This window comes from Mytilus edulis, chromosome 3 (genome assembly GCF_963676685.1).
Source record: "Mytilus edulis chromosome 3, xbMytEdul2.2, whole genome shotgun sequence".
Classification (NCBI taxonomy): Eukaryota; Metazoa; Mollusca; class Bivalvia; order Mytilida; family Mytilidae; genus Mytilus; species Mytilus edulis.
In genome coordinates this window covers 59,680,587-59,703,736 of record NC_092346.1, presented here as the reverse complement: position 1 = coordinate 59,703,736, position 23,150 = coordinate 59,680,587, and the positions used below count along the sequence as shown (strand labels likewise).

The 23,150-nt window shown below is 32.4% G+C and overlaps 2 protein-coding genes across 6 annotated transcripts in view; one reads left to right on the top strand and one right to left on the bottom strand.

Annotated features, from left to right (window-relative positions):
* Nucleotides 1-1,282, bottom strand: part of LOC139516983 (uncharacterized) — an 81,102-nt gene extending 79,820 nt beyond the window's left edge. For 2 of the 5 annotated variants that reach the window (XM_071307501.1, XM_071307499.1), the window contains exon 1: nt 1,151-1,282. The gene's annotated coding sequence lies outside the window, so the exon portion shown is untranslated. Of the gene's footprint in view, nt 1-988; nt 1,067-1,150 lie in introns of those variants that run through there. The other 3 variants (XM_071307497.1, XM_071307502.1, XM_071307500.1) reach the window with 3 other exon arrangements.
* A 3,431-nt stretch (nt 1,283-4,713) lies between these two features.
* The window catches only part of LOC139516958 (uncharacterized), a 32,973-nt gene continuing 14,536 nt past the window's right edge, over nt 4,714-23,150 (top strand). Inside the window, exons 1-4 of the mRNA XM_071307444.1 lie at nt 4,714-4,829; nt 8,093-8,142; nt 10,521-10,629; nt 22,234-22,298. Of these exons, the coding sequence (XP_071163545.1) occupies nt 4,741-4,829; nt 8,093-8,142; nt 10,521-10,629; nt 22,234-22,298 (313 nt within the window). The 5' untranslated portion in view covers nt 4,714-4,740. The remainder of the gene's footprint in view (nt 4,830-8,092; nt 8,143-10,520; nt 10,630-22,233; nt 22,299-23,150) is intronic.

Here is a 23,150-nt window from a genome sequence, read left to right as displayed (position 1 = left end):
AATCAATGTGCACGCAACTGCGTGTTAGCGTATAGGGAGCTACGCGCCTGATAGTTTGTGAGTTAAAAAAAAGTTGGAAAAAAATTAATTTCTATTTTATTTCAAACCCCCATCGACAGCTGATATAGACATGAACAATATTGGCTGATTCCGAAATACAGGCAATACTAAATTCCCCTTGTCAGCTTTATTCTTTGGCTGTATTTTTTCAGTTTATTTGTATCACTTTTATTTGTTGCAACTACTTGACGACATATTGAAACTCGACTTAACCTGCCCCAACCCAGGGTTAATGTCGAGTTAACTCTGGTAGGTTCAAAAGGTAAAACTCGGAGGGTTCGGTTGTCAGTCTAGTAAACTTGAGACTCTTCTAACCCAAGTTGGGCGAATCGAAGTAGGCCCTAAGTATTCAGTGTGAAATTAGTAAAAACAAGAATGTGTCCCGAGTACACAGATGCCCCGCACTACAATGTACCATTTTCTATATTCAATGAGGGGGGATAGGACCTTTATCGGGACTCCGGGATAGGGTGTTTTTAAGCTCGGGATTTCGGGATTGACCCTTTCGGGATCGGTGAATTCTTTTTTCAAATTTCGGGACCTCGGGATTTCGTGTTTTTTAAACCCGGGATTTCGGGATGTCGTGTTTTTAAGCCCGGGATTTCAGGAACAGGACCCCTCCTACCCTCCCTCTTCAATGGACAATGAAAATGGGCAGAAATCTGTACCTTGGCATTAAAATTAGAAAGATCATATCATAGGGAACATGTGAACTAAGTTTCAAGTTGATTGGAATTCAAATCCATAAAAAACTACCTTGATCAACTTTAACCTGAAGCAGGACGAATAGACGAACGAACGAACAGATGAACGGACGCACACACCAGAAAACATAATGCCCATAAATGGCACATAAAAACTACAGATCAGCGTTCCAAGCTGACACAAGCTATCACAATGAGTCCAATTATGTCAAACGATATATTACCTCAGGATCAGGATATTTTGGACGGTCAGTAATTTTGACTCAGAATCACAGGCAACTGTTTCTATCCATGGAAAGGTTGAGGTCGACCTTCCCATGGATAGAAACAAGTGCCTGTGCTCAGAGTACCAAAATTAATAGGCTTCCATGGTGCAATCATTTTACCTTATGATGAATTATTTTTATAAGTGGATCACATCATCATCGCCGAAACAAACGCTGGGGAACAATGCGATGTTAGAATTTGCGCCCTTCTAAGATGGCGTTTGTCGCAGACTATAAATAGAAATGGAAAGCACCTACACACACGCAACTGGGAAGGTATAAAACGCGGAAGTGGAAAACGCGGAAGTGAAAAATGGGTGTATTATAACTAATATCTCTGGAACCGCTTAAGCTAAATTAATAAATAAAACTGATTTTGAAAGCTAATATGATAGTCTATAAGATAAAGTTAAAAATATATATATTTGAATATTTTTTTTTACCAAAAAATTGACCGGAAGTCTTTCTTAGTGTGACTCTGGCACCACATTTTTGAACATTAAAACTTAAATTCACGAAAAAAGCATATAACCCGGTCAAAATCTGTAAATTGATTCTTAAAGACAATTTGATGACAAATAATATGATATAAAGTTAAATATATATACATTACGTAAAAAGGATAAAAAGTTGACCGGAAGTCACCCTAGTATATAAATGATGAAGTCAAATTTTCAACTTTGAACTTTAATTCACAAAAAAATAAAAAGCCCGGTCAAAATCAAGAACATGATTCTAAAAGACAATTAAATGGAAATAATATGGTATAAAGAAAAATATAAATACATTACGTAAAAAGGGTAAAAAGTTGACCGGAAGTCACCCTTGTATATTAATGATATAGTAAAATTTTCCACTGTGAACTAAAATCCATAAAAACATAAAAAGCACGGTCAAAATCTTGAGAATTATTCTGAAAGACAATTCAATTACAAACAATATGATATTAAAAATATATATATATATATATATATCAAACGAAAATTGCAAAAAAACTTGACCTGTAGCCTATCTTGTGTATAATTCAGTGATAAGAAGTCAAAATTTAACTTTTCACTTAAATTCACGAAATTTTTAATATAGCCCAGTCAAAATCCTAACATAGAAAAATGATTGACATAGTATGGATAAATAAACCAATATATTGTCTCGTTAAAATGAATTGAATAGAAAATATTAAAGTCTTGACCCTCTTTTATGGAAAAAAAATAATGACTAATACTAAATATAAAAAGAATCTTAATCTTCGTGCAAAACAAAGAACTTGCTATTTTTATTTTTATCTTATTTTATTAAATTTCAATAGTATCAACATACTTAACATTACTGATATTTCATGTATTCCATTTAAATATCTGATCTGATAAAGTTTTTGTTTTTTTTAGTTTCCATTTCATCTTAGTTGATATCATCGATAGTTCTTTTATTCGCAGGGAGTGATTTATTAATTTCGGTCGATTTTTTTTAATTTCTCATCTATTATAATATATATTCTGCTGATATTTTTTCTCGTTATAATACGAACAGTGATATTATTTTATGTGATAAATGTGGTAAACTTTTCACCGAGCCTTGTATTCACGCAATTTCGTCGTGTGACTATTTATCCGATATTCGGGATAAATTCTGGTGCGAGTTACTATGCATAAACCCAATAACTTTTAGTGCCTTTCTTGGTTCATTAGCTGGTGAAGAATTCTGTTATATTTTACTGTCATGCGAAACCGAATTCGAACTAGACAGTGAGCAGAAAAAAAAACGTTTTCTTTTTTTATGCGTCACATGTTTACAAGTTTTGCAAAACATTTTCTCATTCCTAATTGACAATGTGAATTAAGTTAAAAGTGTTTCTCATTTCTAATTAACAATGTGAATTAAGTTTGCAGTACTTAACTTTCTTTTCTTTTTTTTTTTTGTGTTTATGTGTTCAAATTTGTGTATACTGTGTTATGCATTGATATTGTATTCGCATCACTATTCATGCGCGTAGCTACGTTTACGTCAAAACGCCCTGGCGTACACTTGAATTTTGAAAATAAAACAAATAATCGACATAGAATAAGAAAAACTGGTCAAAAGCACATCATCCTTGTGCTTCTTTTTTCAATGGATTGTAATTTTGAATAAAATGGGACTTAATTTACTCAAATAGATTCATTTAATATATTTGTTCGAATCTTTTGTAAAAGTCTGAATCTACTATGCATCTACGTACGTTTCTTATATTTAAAGCAATTCACTATCTGCTCAGATTCGATATGCTGTTTATTTTTGTCGAGCCTGTGATTTATGTCCCAAAAGCGAGACAAAGCGGCGCCAATATTAAGGTTTCCAATGTGGATAAAGTCTTTGAATGAATCTCTGTGAAATTTTACGAAAGTTGGACAGAAACTGTTTATGATCAAAAGAGTATTCAGGGCAATAATAATAATGCAATTATATCTTTAATTTTCCCGCATTTTAAGGACAAAATGTACTTCTTTCTGCAATTAATAAGTTGTCGCCGTTTTGGCGTACATTTTGTTATTTCTCAATTACATTAACTACTTGTCGAAAGAAGAAATCCTAGGTGTTCCCGAACTTTTTTATATTGCACCGCTTAGAAATTTTTTTTTCCGTGTTCATTAAAAGGTGCTTTTGTCGATTGTATGCTCTCTCACGGTACCCTTTAAACTTATTTAAAAGTAATATTGGTTTGGAAGTTTTCTCTAAAACCAATGACCATTAGGCTAGCTTCCAGTTTAACACGATGAATAAGTTAAAATATTACAAAATTTAACCAAAACAAATAAACCATTTAGATTCAAAGGTATGTTGCTATCAATGATTTTCACTGACATGAATCATTATAATATCTCATTCTCGATAGCTTTCGGGGGGCTTTGTCCCTCTCGAACCCACTACCAGCAGGTGTTTTAACCGCCAAGGTTCGGGCGTACACGTAAAAATGACCCAGCTACGCCACTGAGAGCTATGATTTTACCCAAACATAAACTATATATTGTGACTTTTTTCCTATGTATTTTGTTACTTTTTTTCCTGTGACTTTTTTTTCCGTTTACCTATTTATACGTACCGTGACCTTTAGATGTACTAGAACACACCCGTGATATCGCGGGTCCGTGACTGAATTAAAGTATATAACTATGCGCAAGCCTTATTTTAGTATTAGTATTGTCATCTGATAAAGTCATGCCGATTATAAGATACACAGTTTTCTCTGCTTTCAAATCTTTCTGTTTGAACCCTTCGAACTGGAACTTATCAATTATTGATAATATTAGTTACACAGTGTGCAATTGTCCTAATACGAGAATTTATCGGGTCAATCAAATTCATATCGGGTGAGACAAATTGGACCTCGTAATTTTAGTATTATAGATGTATTCTAGAATAGCATTTAAGGATACACTAGCAAGAATTTATACACCTTTTTTTTTTTGTACATTTAAGTTCTGTTTGCCAAGACTATTATAATGTTGTTTCAATTATACAGCACAAAAATCTGGGTTTTTTTTCTTTATGTCTCTTTATTTACTTTCCAGAAAATTAAAATCGAAAGGATATACATGTATATTGTAAGGGAAATTTTATTTTGCAATAAGGACATAATCATTCAATAAAGGAAATCCTTGTATCTATAAAAACTAATGAAATATTTCCTTGAAAATTATGTAGTGTCATTTACAAAATAATGAGCGAGAGAGAGCATGGGTTCCTTTTTGAAATTATGGATTATCATCAACGTTGGATTTTTGCACCGAGTCAATGGAGGCAGACGATGCACACCAAAAAACGGGTACAATAGCTTTATACATATTTTTTTTTTAATAAGATTATTGGTTTATCTTAATCCATTTCAATTATTGTTTGTTTTTTTATTCATTTATTCATTTATTTATATGTATATATTTTATTTGTTTTCTTATTCTTGTTTAATCTTGATACTTTCGATTTGTTATTGTAGTTATTAAAGTCAAATTTAATGCAAAAATATTCTTCCTGCTGTAAATAGTCTTATAGAGCTAACAGATCTGTGCTCCTTTAACAAAAGCTTGTCCAACATTTAGGAAGATCTACACTATATTTTCCCTATTAATCAACCGATAACACGATGTGTCTCTTTCAATTTGTTATAACGGTGTCTTCTGGCTATTCTTACATTTCGTGTTTTACTATTCTCGCTACTCATACATTGGAGATTATTTACTTGTACACCTAAATAATTGTAATTGCTTGTGAATGAAACTATGCATATAAGTACATATTGTGCTTTTGAATATTATTTTTAAAAGACACTTAATGTGCAATTAAATTATTAAATAAAATATTGTAATTGAAAATAAACTTTTCTTTTGCTTTATTTTCCAAAAGATTTACCTGGATTTACATTAGTTCATTATAGTTTAGTGTTGTTACAAGATAATCCTCCATAATCCCATTGTTTACATAAAAAAATTCGCTAAAATGGGCATTGACAATTTTAATTTCCGCTAAAATGGGTTAAAAATCAGGCGCTAAAATGGATTCTACTTTGGCGTTAAAACGTCTGATGTTTTTCGCTCAAATGTCCTATCAATGCGCTAAAATATCCTCCGCCGATTTTTCTATAAAATTCAAAATGTAGGAATAGCCATAATAAACAGTTGTCTGATGCATACGTAGCACAGAACCTTGTCGACTCACCCAGTTTCGTTAGAATGTACGAAAAAAGTCACAATTCAGTTTTGAGATTATTTTTCTCTGAACAATAAACCACTAATTTTTTCAAATATTTTTTTTTGTTTTTTCTTGAACTATTTTATATGAAGCAACTTTGACATTAAAATTTATTCAATAAATATCAATAATGATCAATTAATTGTTATGAAAACAAAATATCAAAGTGACTTGATACAAAAATGGCTTCATTCTGCAAAGAAATATATCCTTTGCATGATTAAAATTAAGTTATTTTTCATTTATCAAGGCTTATGAACAATTGCCAAAAAAGATAAATATATGTTACAAAAAGAAACTATTTCAAGACCTTTCTCTCATATATTCAAACAATTGTAAACAAATTATTTGTGACTTTTTGTCCTATCAAATTTGTGATTTTATGTCCTGCGATTTTTTGTCCTGTGACTTTCTGTCCGTTTACCTTTCGTTAATTACTACAGTGGCGGATCCAGAAATTTTGGCAGCAGTCCTTTTGCGCAAATTACTGTTTTTTAGGGGTATCATTTGCGCCAAATTTTGTTTTAAACTGTATCAATTGCGCCAAATTACCTGTACACATACATGTATCTATCATACATATTAATGATTAATATATATTTATTCTTATTTTTGGCTTAAAAAGTATCATACATGTATGTTAGGAGATATTTAATCATGTAGATGAGCATCTGGAGAGAAATGACCTAAAATGCATTAGACAGTCCATGTACAGAGAGAGAAGAAAACTTATTGCTTTGCTGAATATTTATAAATACAAGATATGCCAAAAGAGGAGAAAATAAAAGCTTTTGCTGATGAGTAGATATCAAACAATGTCAACTCGCCCCACTGGCCAATCGGCCCACACTATATCGCCACTTTTGAAAAAATCACCCAACTCTTGTAACCGACTCGCCCAACTTTAAAAAAGTGTAAAATCAAATTGAACAATCAGTCTGACAACTCATTTATTTAACGAAAAGGGTTTAAACCCCACTGAGTAAAAGTCTGTCAACTCGCCCCAGTTATAAAAATATCTTGCTTCCTTTAAGTATGTTAACTTTCTGATAGTTCGTAGCCAGTCGTCCTGGTGAATTGGTATGTGTCGTGGCTTGATATGCTAAAGGTCTTGAGTTCGAATCCCAGCATATACACTGGATTTTTTCTACACGAATTTTGATAGATAGTCTTCTCCGTATAATTAATTATAAGTTTTATTATACTGGATTTGACATTCCCGCCAAAATGTTAAAGAACAAAGGAGCTGGGATGTAATAACAAAGAAACTAAAACTGGGGTAATCTGGTAGGGGTGATCGGGCTCAGAACAAAGGAGCTGGGATGTAATATCGGTGATTATGCTATGTATATTGTGAATGGTTGATTTCAATGCCATATTAAATACATTTTGAATTCCAAATTTTTGTTCAAAATTCAGTATGGTTCGGATACGTATAAAATGGTTAAGTACTGGTCGAGTAAAGGCCGAGTACAAGTTCAAACTGTAGTATTGAGAACATTTCAGATCAATTTAGACCAGGTGAGTAAGAATCACTACAGTCGAGTACGGATTTAAGCCACTCAGACTTTTACTGGTTTGTAGAGTATATAGGCTATGGGGATTGAAACATGTTCATCACTATTTGAGAAAGAGGACTGGTCCAGGATGTTTGTATTAATACATATACATGTATATCAATATATAAAAACAAGTCTAAATTGAAAACAACGTTCAAACCTATGATTGCGTTGGATAAAAACCGCATTTTTATAAGTGTGCATGTAACAAATTTCGTTGTAGAGAGGTCTAAATACAGACCAAACAACATTTTTGAAAAAATCAAAAGTGTGAAAAAATACATTTTAAAAAAACGCATTTGACTAACAGGTCGAACAACTAATGTTCTTAAACCCTTCTGACTGCCAAGGAATTTCATATTATTTGTTTTCAACTCATTACAACGCTCCTTACCAAACTCCGATTCATAAAGAATAACTCTCTTATCACCGATGCTGTGGTTGCAGTTCTCTTAAATGTTACTTTTCATGCCATTCTTTTGGCTTTCTATTTCTTGAGTGTTTGGCAATTTCAAAACGATAGTATTATTGTCATGCGCATTAATTCTGAAAAACTCAGTTTGTGACGGAGACTTGTTCTGTCATTATTGACCCGTGTCAACTCTTTTTAACGTTTTGAGTACGTGCTGTACAGCGACGTGCTTACCGTTGCAAAATGATTGAAAGCTTTTAGATTATTTTTATGTTGTTTATTTATGCGTTATGCTATAAATATATGACAGAACAAAAGTGATTACTATATATTTATTACATAACGGTTAAACAATGTTTTTGTTTTATACAGAGAATTCTGCTGTTCCCATTTCTACGAAAATGCTGAGAAGAAATGCATAGGTGAGAAAATATCATAAGAGAATATTTCGATATCAATAACAGGCACTATTAGATCGCAATCAATCTTAAATGACACAGGGACAAGGAGAGGTAGGTGTCATTTAAAAACGTATCAACCGTATCATATACGTTGCAGTGGCGGATCCAGGGGGTAGGGGGTTCCGGGGGTTGGAACCCCCCTTTTTTTTGCCGATCAATGCATTTGAATGGGAGCATATAGTTGGAACCCCCCCCCCCCCCCTTTTACTCTGGGTTGGGAACCCCCCTTTATAAAATGGATAGATCCGCGCCTGCGTTGACGTATCCGCATCTACAGATATACATAAAAAATGTTATGTGATCCCGAGCTTGACCATTATACCCTTTCAATGCTTCATTTTTTTTAAAGTAATTGAAATCTCTTCGAAACAATCAAACATTCACTTTCAACATTAGCTAAAGTGGTGTTTTATAAAAAAAAAAACCGGGGTCTATCAACTTCTTTTACAATGTAGGGCAGATACACACAATCCTTTAATAATCTACTTAAAAAATATTTCAAGATCTTACATGAATAAACACAAAAAAAACCTAGATGTGTCTAAGCGACACGAATGGCCCCGCCTCAAAAAGTTGAAAAATCTGCAATTTCAATAACACATGTGGACACAAACATGATGGTAGTCTCACACATCAATAATCAGCTTAAAATCTGGAGGCGTGTAGAAAAATGTCCATAAAACTGATTTTTAACAATTTTCAAAGTTGTAAACCCTTATTTTTGGCAAAAATAGGCGGAGCGGAATGAAACTTAAACTTGAGCTGTTACTCATCATGGTTAACTTACATACCAAAAATCAGCCCAATATCTGAAGGCGTTTAGAAAAAAAACTCTGTATAATGGTTTGTTGCGGAATTACGGAATTACGGAATTGCGGAATTACGGAATTACGGAATTACCGATTGACGGAATGACGGACAAGGGTAAAACTATATGGCACCAACAACTTCGTTGCGGGGCCATACAAATCAAATGAACTTCTTATATACATGTAAGGAACTTTGAAAATTGTTCATTTGCGATTTTATCATAAAAGGTTACAGAAACACGAGTTGTCTTCAGATGTCTGACATATAAATACATTTGAAATAAAAAAAAAATGTACTGAATATCTATGGCACGCCTGAACCACTTTTATAGATAATCCTAGATTATCTCAGATAAACCAGGATTTTCTCAGATAAACTAGGATTATCTCACTTTTTTACATTAAGCTCAGATAAACCGGGATTATCTCGATTTTTTCCAGATAATGCGGGTTTATCTCAGAATTTTCAGATAAACCGAGATTTTCTCCAGATAATGAATTTTCTATATTTTCTCAGATAAACTAGAATTTTCTCGAATTTGAATTAAGCTGAGATAATCCTAGTTTATACTACCATTGAGTAACGATTCAATCAACCAGAAACATATAAACACATATACATTGTATGTGTATTATAGTATGTCTCTGAATCAACACAGGAGTAAATTTCATTTATCAATGATTTTTGGCGAGGCATATGAAATATTTAAACTAAGAACAGTTACCGTTCAAGAAATTTTGTTTACATGACAACATCATGATCAAATTGTTAGTACATGTACTTACAGACGGATAAATATAGAACTTTGGGATAAGAGGGTCTACGAATCTTTTTTAAAAATCATCTAGGTTCAGATCAAGGGTAAAACGTCCTGCACAAAAATGAGGCAAATCAAATCTACAAGTGAAGGCCTCTAGGGGGGAAAATCGGTTTTGGATTTGAAAAATAAAACATCCTCGGATCCAAAAATTTTGAACTCGTTGCCTAAAATCCAAATGGTCACTTTTGCGCCTCAAATTATTATTACTGATTTAGATTCTAGACAAATTGGCGTACTGAAGAAAATCAATAAAGGGAAATAGTGAAATAAATGTTTGATAAAAAACCTGATAAACTTGAAAAAGATATTACTGTTATTTGTTCATTGCAGGAGGTCTTTATGATCAATTTACGTCTTATTTTGAAATTCGTATTGAAGTGAAATTCTAAATTATCTTACCAATAATATAGTAAAATTCAATTAACATCAGAAAAACGAATAAAAGCGGCATTCTTAACCAAAACAAAAATTATCTGCAATACATTTGCTTCGTATTTTCTTTCTGCTGGATACCAAATCCATGTAAAACGTTAAACGATGCTATATATTTTATCATTCTTTTTTCCGACTTCACAGTATAGACGTTGAATATCATTTTAATTGTATGAATATACTAGTAAATTATTTTTATTATGAGAATCGAAATAAAGGTTTTATAATTACATGCATTAATATTTGAATTCATAAAATGTTTTTGTATTTTTAAAAGAATGTGACATTGGATATACTTCCGAAAATGGTACAACGTGTTATAAATGTCCACAGCCATTCTATGGATTCCACTGTGCTTACAAATGTAGTTGTAACGATGATCAAATGTGAGTAAACTTTAAGCATTACATTCACAAGCAGATACTAACACGTCTAGTAATTAAAAGCGACAGCTTTACCCACAAAAGTATTTTGCTTGTTGCAAAGAGACCATAAAAAAGCAAACGACTGTTAAATACTAGCTGTTCGGGACTCTCATATTATTTTAAACGAAGTGTAAGTATCAACTAATTTGATAGGTTATTTAGGATTTGATGATTTTAAGACAACTTAAAGAACGGTTTCGTCAATTTTACGTGCTTTCTATACACTACTGAATCTTTTTTTTCATAGTATCAATTCAGTTACTAGTTTATTTCAGAAAATAAAAGAGATGGATTGATTATTTGTTTTACAATTTTCATTATATTTCAATAAATTAAATTTGTATGTAAAATTGTACCCAAGTCCATTAACTGTATCTTGATATCAAAAAGGATAAATTTTCCCAAACCGATGACCTAACGATTGTTCTCGCGCGTGTATCTTCACAGGCTTTTCTCTGTTTTATTTGGATTTAAGAAAACAAAACTTTTGTTACATAATTAAGTTCTTTGGAAAAAATATTAACAACACATATGGATTCCTCTTCACATTGACAACAGAAAAAATGACATGGAAATTGCACACAATTTCAAATTGTTGAAATTTCAATTAATGTCAATACTCATCTCTTGATTTGCAAAATATTTTAAATATCATTTTTTTTTTATATTATAGGAACATTTTGATGCACATATATTTTTACTCCATATTGACAAAATGTTTGTTAATTAATTTATGCGAATAAGCAAAACAGATTAACATTTTGATATAAATTCTATATGAAATAATTAATGTATGCCAAAAATAATATTTTCTAACAGTTGGTCCATTTTTTGTAATATCCTTTTGGCGTCACGGTGGCTCAGTACTCATGCCTCATGCATCCCGCCATTTTTTTTTTATTATGTAAGGTCAAGTTTTGTATTCTTGTCTTTCATTTTTGCTTATGGGCTTTGTCTATATACCATTTTATTTTTCTTTGTTGACATATTTGTTTGTTTTATAATGAATAATATTTTAATACAAATTGAATGTTGACTGCTGTTCCCCTATTTTAAACATTTTTACCTATTATGTCAGTTTGTTTTTCTCACACATTTGTGTCAATATAATGGATATTTGTGCGATTGTCGTACACGCGAAAGGTTTAGCTAACTATAAAACCAGATCTTATCCACTATTTTCTACTTTTTTTACCGACCCTGCAAGGGCTGTATAGCCAGTCAAGGTCCTTAAAAACTTTTATTTGTTGTATTTTCTACATCATCATTCATCAGTCACGTCTCGGCCATTACAACTGAACGAACGTGATTGGTCAGCTCCTCTTTACCCGCTACGATTTTGATTTACTGACAGATGACTCAAACAGTCCAATGCTGCACAGTCTACATTTGGTCGATATAGATACCCGCGTAGCATACACATTAAAACTCATTATGGATGGGGTAGTATTGTATCGACTAACGTTCGATAGTCTGTATCCTAGGTGTCAGATAATAGACTGCCATTTCACTGTCTTACTACTTTGGTCTTGATAAAGTTCCTGTCATCGTTAATAATGTCCGCGACTCATCGAACAGTGGCCAGTAACAAGAATCTCTTTTAGAACTGACGATAAAATGAAAAGAGTGAAACATGAAGCAATCTTAATATATTAATCTTAGAATGATTGACAGCTCTTTAGACATTTCAATTTCTGTTACGGATTTAAGGGAATTCTTAGTGTCCCCTTATCATCACCTTATACATTCGGATAACTCGAAAATATCGTTTTTGTCCTTTAGTAGAACTCTTTGCATTACTGAATACGTTTTAATGTAAGTGTGGTGCTACCTACCCATAATCTACTCTTTGAATGAAAATGGCGCATTTTTTTTTAATTTTTAAATTTTTTACACATGTCGCTGGGCTTCTAAAATGTTGTAAATTACCAATTTTTCAAGAAAATAATATCTCACAAACAGGCTTTGCAAATTTTTGCATGCTTCCAAAATGTCGTATGTAAACTTGAACATTTTTGTAAATAGCAGTGAAATAAAAACTTTGACATTTCTGGATTATCCAAGAACTTAAATAAAAGAAATGTACAATTATTTATTCCCAAAGCCATTCTACAACGATTTTCAAGTTTTCATACAACATTTTGGAAGCTAACTTTACAAACAACTGACATTGGCAATATTTTAATATGTCTTATTTCGCACATTCCGATTGGTCTAACTGTATGCTATTTTGTAATACCAAAGATTTCCTCCCGCCCAGACCATTGGTGTCAAAAAGTATTTTTAGCCAAAACAGTCATATACGACATTTTAGAAGCCCAGCGGCGATGTTATTTTAATATTCAACAGGAGAAGAAATCAAGATAACTTTACAAGACGTTTATTCCATGACGCTGAAATTCTCATTATTTTGTGACAGATTGACAAATTATCAAGAACTGTCGGCTAGACTTAGCAAGCATATATGAGTTATGACTATATCCTCGCACACCCCATAATTATACCAAGCCCAATTCTTCCTGGTACTCCAAAAAAGAGAAATTTTTGAGATGCTAAAATATTAAAGATATTATTGTTTTAATGCATATTTCCAACAACTGTCGTAACATATACATGTAAGTACTGATCCACAAATTTCTCCCAAATCTATGAAATAGTAGCTCATATATACTGATATGGGAAGAACTGAATTTTAATGGAAATTCCCCTATATAGTTATTAATATCTAGCTTGTAACAAGCTTTATGAATAAGTATTGTAAAAGATTTCTCCAATTTGATGGATATTTACCAGAATCAAGAATAAAATTAAAAAGCTTAGTAATAGCTTTACATGTAACAACACCACTATATTTAATAATTTCATTAGAAATTTGATCACAGTTTTTAATGTTTGTATACATTTGTCAACAAACTTATGTGATGTGAGTCAAAAACTAGAACGTCGTATAGATGAAATGGAGAATAATTTTGAACGTAAAATTACAGAAAAACTGTCAGAGAAAATCTCGGAAATGATCGACACAAAATTAAAACAGAAAATTGACACTGCGAGATGAGGTTAAAACCGATATGACAGCAATGCAAAATACAAGCGCTGGAACAAACGCAAATTGAAAACTGTGAAGAAATACGAAAATATTTACTTAGACAATGATCAGTCATATGAAACAAGAAACTTACAAGCCAGTTTCAGGACAGTTCTGAGAGAAATGGGTAAATAGAAAGATTACAAGAAAATTGGCAACCGTCTCGTCAAGAAACAACAATAGGAGTTACTGCGGCTTGGAGTTTGGAACGCACGGGGATGGTCACTGAAGACAAACGACAACTCGCAGTTCCGGAAACTGGTACTGGAGTATTCAAATTGTGATGTGTTTGTCGTCACGGAGACCTTTTTACGTCGTGACGAAAATTTGGAAATAAATGGTTTTAAATTTTATGGAAATAACAGAAAAAATCTTAACAGAAATGCTATTAGGGGATCCGGTGGAGTAGGATTACTAGTGAAATTAGACCTGTTAGAAAATTTTGATTGCAATATTTTGAGTTCAGAATATGAAGGAGTATTATGGATTAAACTTAATTCTAAAGTGAACGATGTATGCTTCGGTATAGCAGTTTGCTATCTGCCACCCGCAGAATCAACTAGGTCACTGGAATCGGATGTATTTTTTCAAAATTTGTTGAAGGATATATATACATACCAAAATATGGGTAAAATTATGATATGTGGTGATTTTAATTCCCGTGTTGGATATAACTTAGATTACATTGAAGGAGTAGATTTAATTAAACCCCGAACAGTTGTTGATGCTACTGAAAATCATCAAGGAGATGTTTTTATTAATTTTCTATGTGATGTAAATTTCGCCATGCTAAATGGCCGTTTTAATGATAGTGATTTTACATGTATTTCTGGATCTGGTAGATCCGTAGTGGATTATATATGTGTGCCTTATGAAGATACCGAGTCTATTTTAGATTTTAAAATTATGTCAATGTCAGATTTAATCGCTGAAATTGGTTACGTCCCGGAGAAAATACCAGATCATTCTCTTTTATACTGTGATATATACACGTGCCTATGTGTGATGCTAAATATAACGAGAAATCAGATCGCGCGTTCAATCAACGTCGGAAATATAAAGTGTCAGATATTCCAAATGGTTTTCTAAATACCGAAGAGATTACAAGTAAAGTGCACGAAACCATCCGTAATATTGAAAATTCGATGAGGATCACAAAAGATGTTCAGAATGCATATGACAACTTTCAATCGATTATTATTTGTGAAATGAATAACAGGTTACTAAGTATTAATTATTCAAACGGAAATATGAAACAGAAAAAGTCTCTATACAAGCCGTACTGGAATGAAACTTTAAGCCGACAATGGGATCAAGCGTGTATAGCTGAAAAAAAAGTGGTTAAAAAGTAAAGGATCGAATTCAGCGAAGCGTTATCTAAAAGAGGCATTCTGCGCAGAAAGGAAAGCGTTTGATCGTATCAATCGTAAATTCAAACGTCGGTACTAGCAAGAGGAACGTCAAAAATTAGAAGATAAACTTTACTCCTCGAATCAACGTGACTTTTGGCGATCGATAGGTAAAGTGGGAATACATAATGAACGATCGAAATGCATTCCGTGTGCAATTGTTGATGATAACGGGGTTGTTCAGACAGATAAAGCAGCTGTTCTTGACCGGTGGAAATATGACTTTAAAACTCTGTTCTCGTCCGACAATACAGTTCCACTACCTACAGATAGCGATAACGTTAACACTGAAAGAGACGTATCTGAATTAAATGCGCCAATTACAAGAGATGAAGCATTACAGGCCGTAATCAGTGCAAAAGACAGAAAAGCGACAGGAATCGATGACATTCCGGCCGAAGTGTTAAAGAATGAAGTATCTGTAGACTTACTTTTCGAAATTATAAGTGGATGCTTTCGTATGGGAAAAGTACCATCCCAATGGACAATGGGTGTTATAAATCCGATATTGAAGCCGAATGCAGATGATAATCGGAATCCGTTAAATTATCGCGGAATAACATTAATTTCAGTACCATGCAAGATTTATTGTATTATATTAAATCTAAGACTCAGTCAATGGCTAGAAGAAAATGACTGTTTATATGACGAGCAGAACGGGTTCCGGAAAGGAAGAAGCTGTGAGGAACATATTCACTCCTTATTTTTGACTCTAAACGACCGAAAGATATCGCGTAAATCAACATTTGCGTGTTTCATAGACATGAAAAAGGCTTTCGACACGGTAGACCGTATATTACTCTGTTATAAGTTACAAGCGTTGGGCATCCGTGGTGAATTCTTAAGTGCAGTTCAATCTCTTTATACAGATGTAAAATGTACTGTACGGGTTAACAGTGACAATACCCCGTGGTTTGACGTTTCTAGCGGTGTGAAACAGGGCTGTATACTGTCTCCCACGTTGTTTTCTATTTTCATAAACGATTTAGCCAGCAAAATCAACGATCTTAAATGTGGTTTACAGATGGACAACTCTATGCTTAGTGTTTTATTATATGCAGACGACATAGTGTTGCTGGCTCCTGATGAAATTAGTTTACAGCGAATGATGGATACGGTTACCGAATGGTGTGAAAATTGGAAGTTAACTATAAGTGGTGATAAGACAAAAGTTGTCCATTTCAGACCTTCTACAATGACAATCTCACGAAGCACATTTTCTTGTGGTGGACAATCGATACAGTTCACAGACTCGTACAAATATCTAGGTGTGTGGCTTGATGAGCATATAACGTTTCAAAAGAATGCAAAAGAGCTCGCAAAGTCAGCTAGTCGAGCTCTTGGAGCGGTATATGGAAAAGTGATATCAGCCGGTGGTGTGACCCACAGTGTATTTAGCAAACTTTATTCAACTATGGTAGAGCCTATACTCCTCTACGGAAGTGGAATTTGGGGCTTTAAAAACTTTAGCCAAATCTCGACCGTGCAGAATAAAGCATGTAAACTCTTCTTGGCTGTCGGAAAACACACTTCGAATATAGCGACGCTCGGAGATATGGCCTGGACCTCGACCAAGACTAAACTAAGAAAATCGTGTGTACGCTTACTATGTAAACTTTATAGACTTGATGAGAATCGTCTCTTTAGTAAGATTTGGAGATGGTCATCCAGAAGAAGAAAAGGTTGGACTTTTGAGGTGAATAAAATTGTGGACAAGGTGGATAGTAATATTGTTGTACAGGACATTGGCGTTTCTGTGAACAATGCAATGCAAGTGGTCCATGAAAAACTCATCAACTTGGACAATGTAGAATGGCGAAATGAACTTTTGAATGATAAAGGCAACCAAGTAAATGGAAACAAACTTCGTACCTATCGACTTTATAAAGACAATGTTAATGTTGCAACATATACCAGAATAAACATTCCAAAATATCAGAGACGATGCATGGCAATGTTTCGCGCTGGCTCGTTGCCGCTAGCCCTGGAGACCGGGCGTTACTCCAGGCCGCCTACTCCGCTTGAACATAGACTTTGTAGATACTGTGAACTAGATGAAATAGAAACAGAAAAACATTTTCTAATGACATGTCCATTATATTAAGATTTGAGATATGACTTTTTACTTGAATGCGTTAAATATATTGAAAATTTTAACAGTATGAGTTTAAATGATCAATTTGTTAATATCATGAACTGCGTAGAAATACAGCAATATTTTTTTAAGAGTCTGCATAAATTCTTTTTACGTCGAAAACTTTCACTTTTAACTAGTGTTAAAACAAGATTAAGGTTAACCTGATTTTTTTTCTTTAATTTTAATTTATAACTTTATACTGAAGTATTTTTATTTAATGGAATGCAATTTTATTAACTGTGATAGATCTAGTAACATTATTTTACTTTATTTTTATTCATTACTTTTTAATCGCCAAGTTTATTTTGTTTTTACTTAACAGATAACGTATTTGTAAATTAGTGTTAATACAGATTTTTATAAGAATTTAGTGTAAATATAGAGTTTTAAAAGTGTCTCATAAGTCAATTTTATGGCTGGGTATTGATTGAATGTTTATGTGATGATATGTATATTGTGTACTTTATTATGACAATCAATATGTGACACTATAATAAAATAAATTTATCTTATCTTATCTTATTTATCTTATACATTTATTATAGTAAAAGGTTTATCAGCTACCTGATTGAATAAAAGTTCATTAGTTTCGTTCAAAATATCGGTTTCAATTTTAGTTTTAAATTCTTTATCATAGTTACTACTTGATACCTGAAATGATCAATATGTTCTGAGGAACCAGCTTTGAGGTCAATTTTATTATTAGTGTTCTCATATTTTATTGATTTTAATAATTTCCAATATTGTTTAGGGTCTTTATCTCTGTAATTAAGGGCTGAAAGCTTATAAAATATCTCCTTTGTAAATTATTTTTCTTTATTTTTATTAATTTTTTTACATTGTTTACAGTGACCAAGAAAATTATTTCTTAAATTGAGGTTATAAAGATTTATTCGTAATAATTTGGCTAGATTTGATACAGTTTTCTTTACATCAGCTAATTCTCTATCTTTCAAGGCTTTTTCTTTTTTAATTTTTTTACGAAAGGATTTGATAATTGTACATGAGCGCATGGTTAAGGTTTTGAATACATTAACTTTTGTTTGGCTCTCTCAAACCCATAACATTTTATTTCAAAGATGTATATTTATAACAAATTTAAATCAATCCAATATTTTATTTACGTCTCGCCTTATATATATATATTTATAAAAGATACATTTTGTATACATTAGCCCATCTGTGCAGATTTATGAGAGACTATAATCAACTAAAACAATATGTATGTACATAATAAATTTGAACATGAATGGTGAAATTATACAACATAATAATTCAATTATTATTTACAACATAAAACTTCTCGGCGTCTTTTCAGAATGAAACTACAGGTTTTGACACATAATCTTATAATATCTTGATTCGAAAATAAAAATACTTTTTTCTGACAATCTGTAAAACTATTAAAATGTTCATCAATTTTAACAGACTCACTAAAAAGAACTTGTCAAAGATCATTAAAAACAAGACAATGTAAAATAACATGATATTCATCTTAAAACAACATCTCTCTTCTAGCGGTAAATGTTCATACATTCCAGTTTCAAGCCTAATAGGAGCCATCCCATATCTAAATTTTGCAAAGGCGCTTCTTTCATTAAAAGGCATCAACTGTTTGCAGTAGTTTTCAACAACATAATCCTGCTTAAAAAAAATATATGTTCTCAATTTGCTACCCCCATTTCCCCGTCTGGAAGAGGATGAATTAACAAAACTTTTTCATTCTTCAATATAATTATCAAACATTCTTGACATGACTGTATAAACATATTTTTATTAATATAAGTGTTTGTTTTACAAAAGTCAACAAATTCAAGTTCCATGAACTGTTTTTTAACAATGAAATTCAATTTTTTTACCATTTTATGTTTCAGACTGACCTCATCTGCCCATATAAATATTTTCCTGTTAATACGGCTCCATATTTACTAATCTATGCCAGTGTCTGGCAATTACTTTCCATTGTGTATTGTAAATTGGAACCCACCCCATGTCTCCCATAATAGCAGGAATTGGTGTATATTTACCAACACCAAGGAAGAACCTACAAATCTCATCTGAATCGCATTACAAAATGAGAAATTCTTGCAGTCGAAAATCGCGACCCCATATTCAACAATAGGACTTACAAGTGAATCAAATAGTTTTTCATATACGTCATATTCACTGGTAGTAGCAATATGCATATCCCCACACTAAAAGAAGGGACTTGATCGTTCAAATGAGGTCGGTCTGAAATGGACAACATTCCACATATATGAATTAATAGACATTTTAGACCAATAATATAACTCTTCAAAGAGGTTTTGTAACTCATTTTCAGTATTTGCTAACAGTACAATATCATCAGCATACAACCAAATATATACTCCCCCCCCCCTCCCCCCAATATCAACAATAAAATCAAAATATTTTAATTGCATATCTAATTCATATATGAAAATGTTAAATAATAAAAGAGAAAGTGGACAACTTTATTTCAAACCACAGTTTACAGTAAACCAATCTGTGTCGAAACTATCGACTCTGATCGAGCACCTGAACCCATTATAAAGGGACATAATAGCCATACAAATTTTTACATCAACCCCCAGAGATGTGAGTTTTTCCAATAACAATGTCCCACTAATCGTATCATACGCCTTCTAAAAATCAATAAATGCACAAAAGGTTTATTTTCATAGTTTTTTACGAAAATCTACTAAACTAGTTAGTAAAGATATTTGATTTATGTTAATTACTCCTTCCCTTCCATAATCCATTTTGATCATCAACTATGGACTTATTATCTTCAACCCATTGAGACAGCCTCGTGTTTAATATGCTACAATATACATTTATTTTCCGTGCCTGAGGGAGATATGAAGATTTGTTCACCCAAGAATATTCATATTTTACGAGAGCTCTGGCCGAGGGAAATATGATTTTTCGAGGGTGAGCAAATCTCCATATCTCCCGAGGCAAAGGGAAATGAATGTTTTATTCCACTGCCGATGCTTTGTTTACTATCAGCAACTGTTTGCATATTGATAGACAGTACGGATCAAAAGTCAAGTTATTGGTCTATTAATTGTTTTATCTTCTCAAATAAATTTGAACATAATAATGATTTTTGCTGTCGCTATTTTAAGAAGGTTTAAAAGTTCAAAACGTTATGTACATTAACCGCGCGTAACGTCGCACAATGTAATCCCGACAATTTACAGAGGGGAATATGATCCTCAGAATGGAATATGATGTCTTGTTCGATGTCACATGGAATGGTTTCAACCAATCACAAACTGATTTAACTGTTAAATTTAACATACAGTGGAATAATATAATTTATATAAAGCTGGGGTTAAAGCAATACCCCTATAATTAAAGTGGTCTCTTTTATCTGACATGTTAATTTTGGGTATTGGATTAATAATTATATTAACCAAGAATTTCATCTCTAGTGCTACTTTCTTCCAAAACAGTATATATTTTTTCCTTAGAAATAGTCTCCCATTTAAATGTCATATCTATCTTACTATATTTTCTATCTATATTCATATTTTGCATGGATACATAACCTTTTAAATGGACAACAATTTGAGTATTATCAGATTAATATGAAGGTTTTCAGATTTGAAAAAAAAGTCAGAATTAATAAGTTTCACACTGGTCAAAGCATAGTCAACAGTACTACGTCCACTGGGTTTAAAACATATCATATTTCCCAGCATATCATCAATAAAACGACCGTTCAAAACTCTTAGATTGGAGGCAATACAGAGCTCAATCCATTTCTGGCCTCGGGAATTAAAAACTGTAAAGAATTTCTATCTATATTCAAATCTTTAACATAATCCTCTGGAAGTATATCTTGTAAAGAACGATGAATTTTATTTTTCATCTGTAATAAAAATCATCATGATTTGCAATTCGAGCATTCAAATCCCCAATTACCAGAACATTACTTTTATCAGAAACTTGGGTAATTTCTGTTTCCAATTTTAAGAAGTCATCACCATAGTGTGGGGAATTTAGTGTGGAGGGGGGGGGGGGGGGGGGTAAATGGCACAAACAATATATCATTATCTTCATACATTCATCTGATGAAATCTTTTTGAAATTTTGAATTGATAAGTGTTAAATTACACGGACCCTTGATCATGGTGGGGTAATTCCTTAGTTTTAGGTTGAAATTTGAGGATCAGTATATCTGAGATGCTAATTCTTTAGTTTTGGGGATCAGCATAGGACATATGATAGAAATATACATAAAAAGGTAGAGAATATACCCATAAGTTCTTTATGCTCGCTCTGTCAAACCGATAGTTATTGATAAATTGTCCATCTGTAAAACAATTAAAAGGTATTCAGCGGTCATCTAATAAACTTCTTGGAAAGCGATATTGATTTATTCGCCTGTTAACTTATTCGAAATTTGTACGACGCAAATCAAAAAGCGTAACCGATTTTTCTGTGTAAGGCTTAACAAATTGGACGACTTTTTAATTTTTGAGATGGTAGCAGGAGGTTTATAGAAATCAATATCATAGCCTTATAATTGTAATATAGGCAAAATATAGATGGATATTCTGCCCCAAAAAATGTCGGGGAAAATTACCCAAAAGTGAAAATATGTTTTGTTCGCGTTGGAATTAGCCATTGAAGCAACGGAGTTACCCCATTATCATTAATGTTTTGTTTACTAGTCTACTTCTCAAATGTCTGAGAAACCTGAAAAACCGTAGCAAAACATTGAACTGGTGAAAATAACCTGGATGTGCATACACAATTTGAATGGTCGTCACCCGGATACATATATCAGTTTAATCCTTTTTAAATTGGTATACATGCATAACATACTTGAATCTAAAGCAACCAACAAAGTAATTAAAGTCATTGAAAACAAATGAAGCTTGCTAATATTTAGTTATTCTATGGTTCGGTTTTTTCAGATGCGACCATATACTCGGTGGTTGTTCAATCGACACAAAAAAGGGACCAACGACTGATGGTGGAAGTAAGTCAACATGAATTATGCCTCACCCTTCCTATGACAAACCCTTCTTCATAATATTTTTCTTCAGTTTTTTATTCTAATGCAGCTAAAAAGGTTTTACATTATATGAGTATGGAATTGGTTGCCAAAAAAATGATATTTTTGATTTAATGCACTATTTTTCATTTAATTGGTATATTTTTTCATTTGCATGCAATATTTTTTTTTATTTAAATGCAATTGTTTTTTCATTTAAATGCAATATTGTTTTTTAGTTTAAATGCAATATTTTTTTCAATGCATTTTATTTTTATTTAAATCCAATATAATTTTTTTTATCTAAATGCAATATATTTTATTCAAATGGTATAATTTGTCATTTTTTTTTATTTAATTTACATATTTGTCGTTTTAATTTATATGCAATAATTGCAATATGAGAAATTGTCTAAATTCACAAGGACAAATTTGCAACAACGTTTGTGATTGGTCGATTCTGCATTTTTTTGTTATCTTAATAAGTAACTCTTGTATACCAATCGTTCAAGGACTGTATAACCATTCAATGTTGCTAAAAAATCTTAAAAACTTCCCTCCTTGACTCTTGTACGTTTCTGCTCACAAGGAACCAAGAGTTCCAAATGGTGAAGTTGAAATCATTTCTTCGATTCAAGAATATCTTAACTAGAGAATTTCAATAAAATAACATTACTCGACATAACTGACCTATCTGGCCGTATCTCGGCCTATTGCAGTGAAGGACGACCGAGGGAACCATATACTGCATGCATTTTTGGCTTGTTGAATACACATACTTTTTTGGAGTAGATTGATACTATTCAAAATTAGCTCAAACTACTATTTTTAATTTTT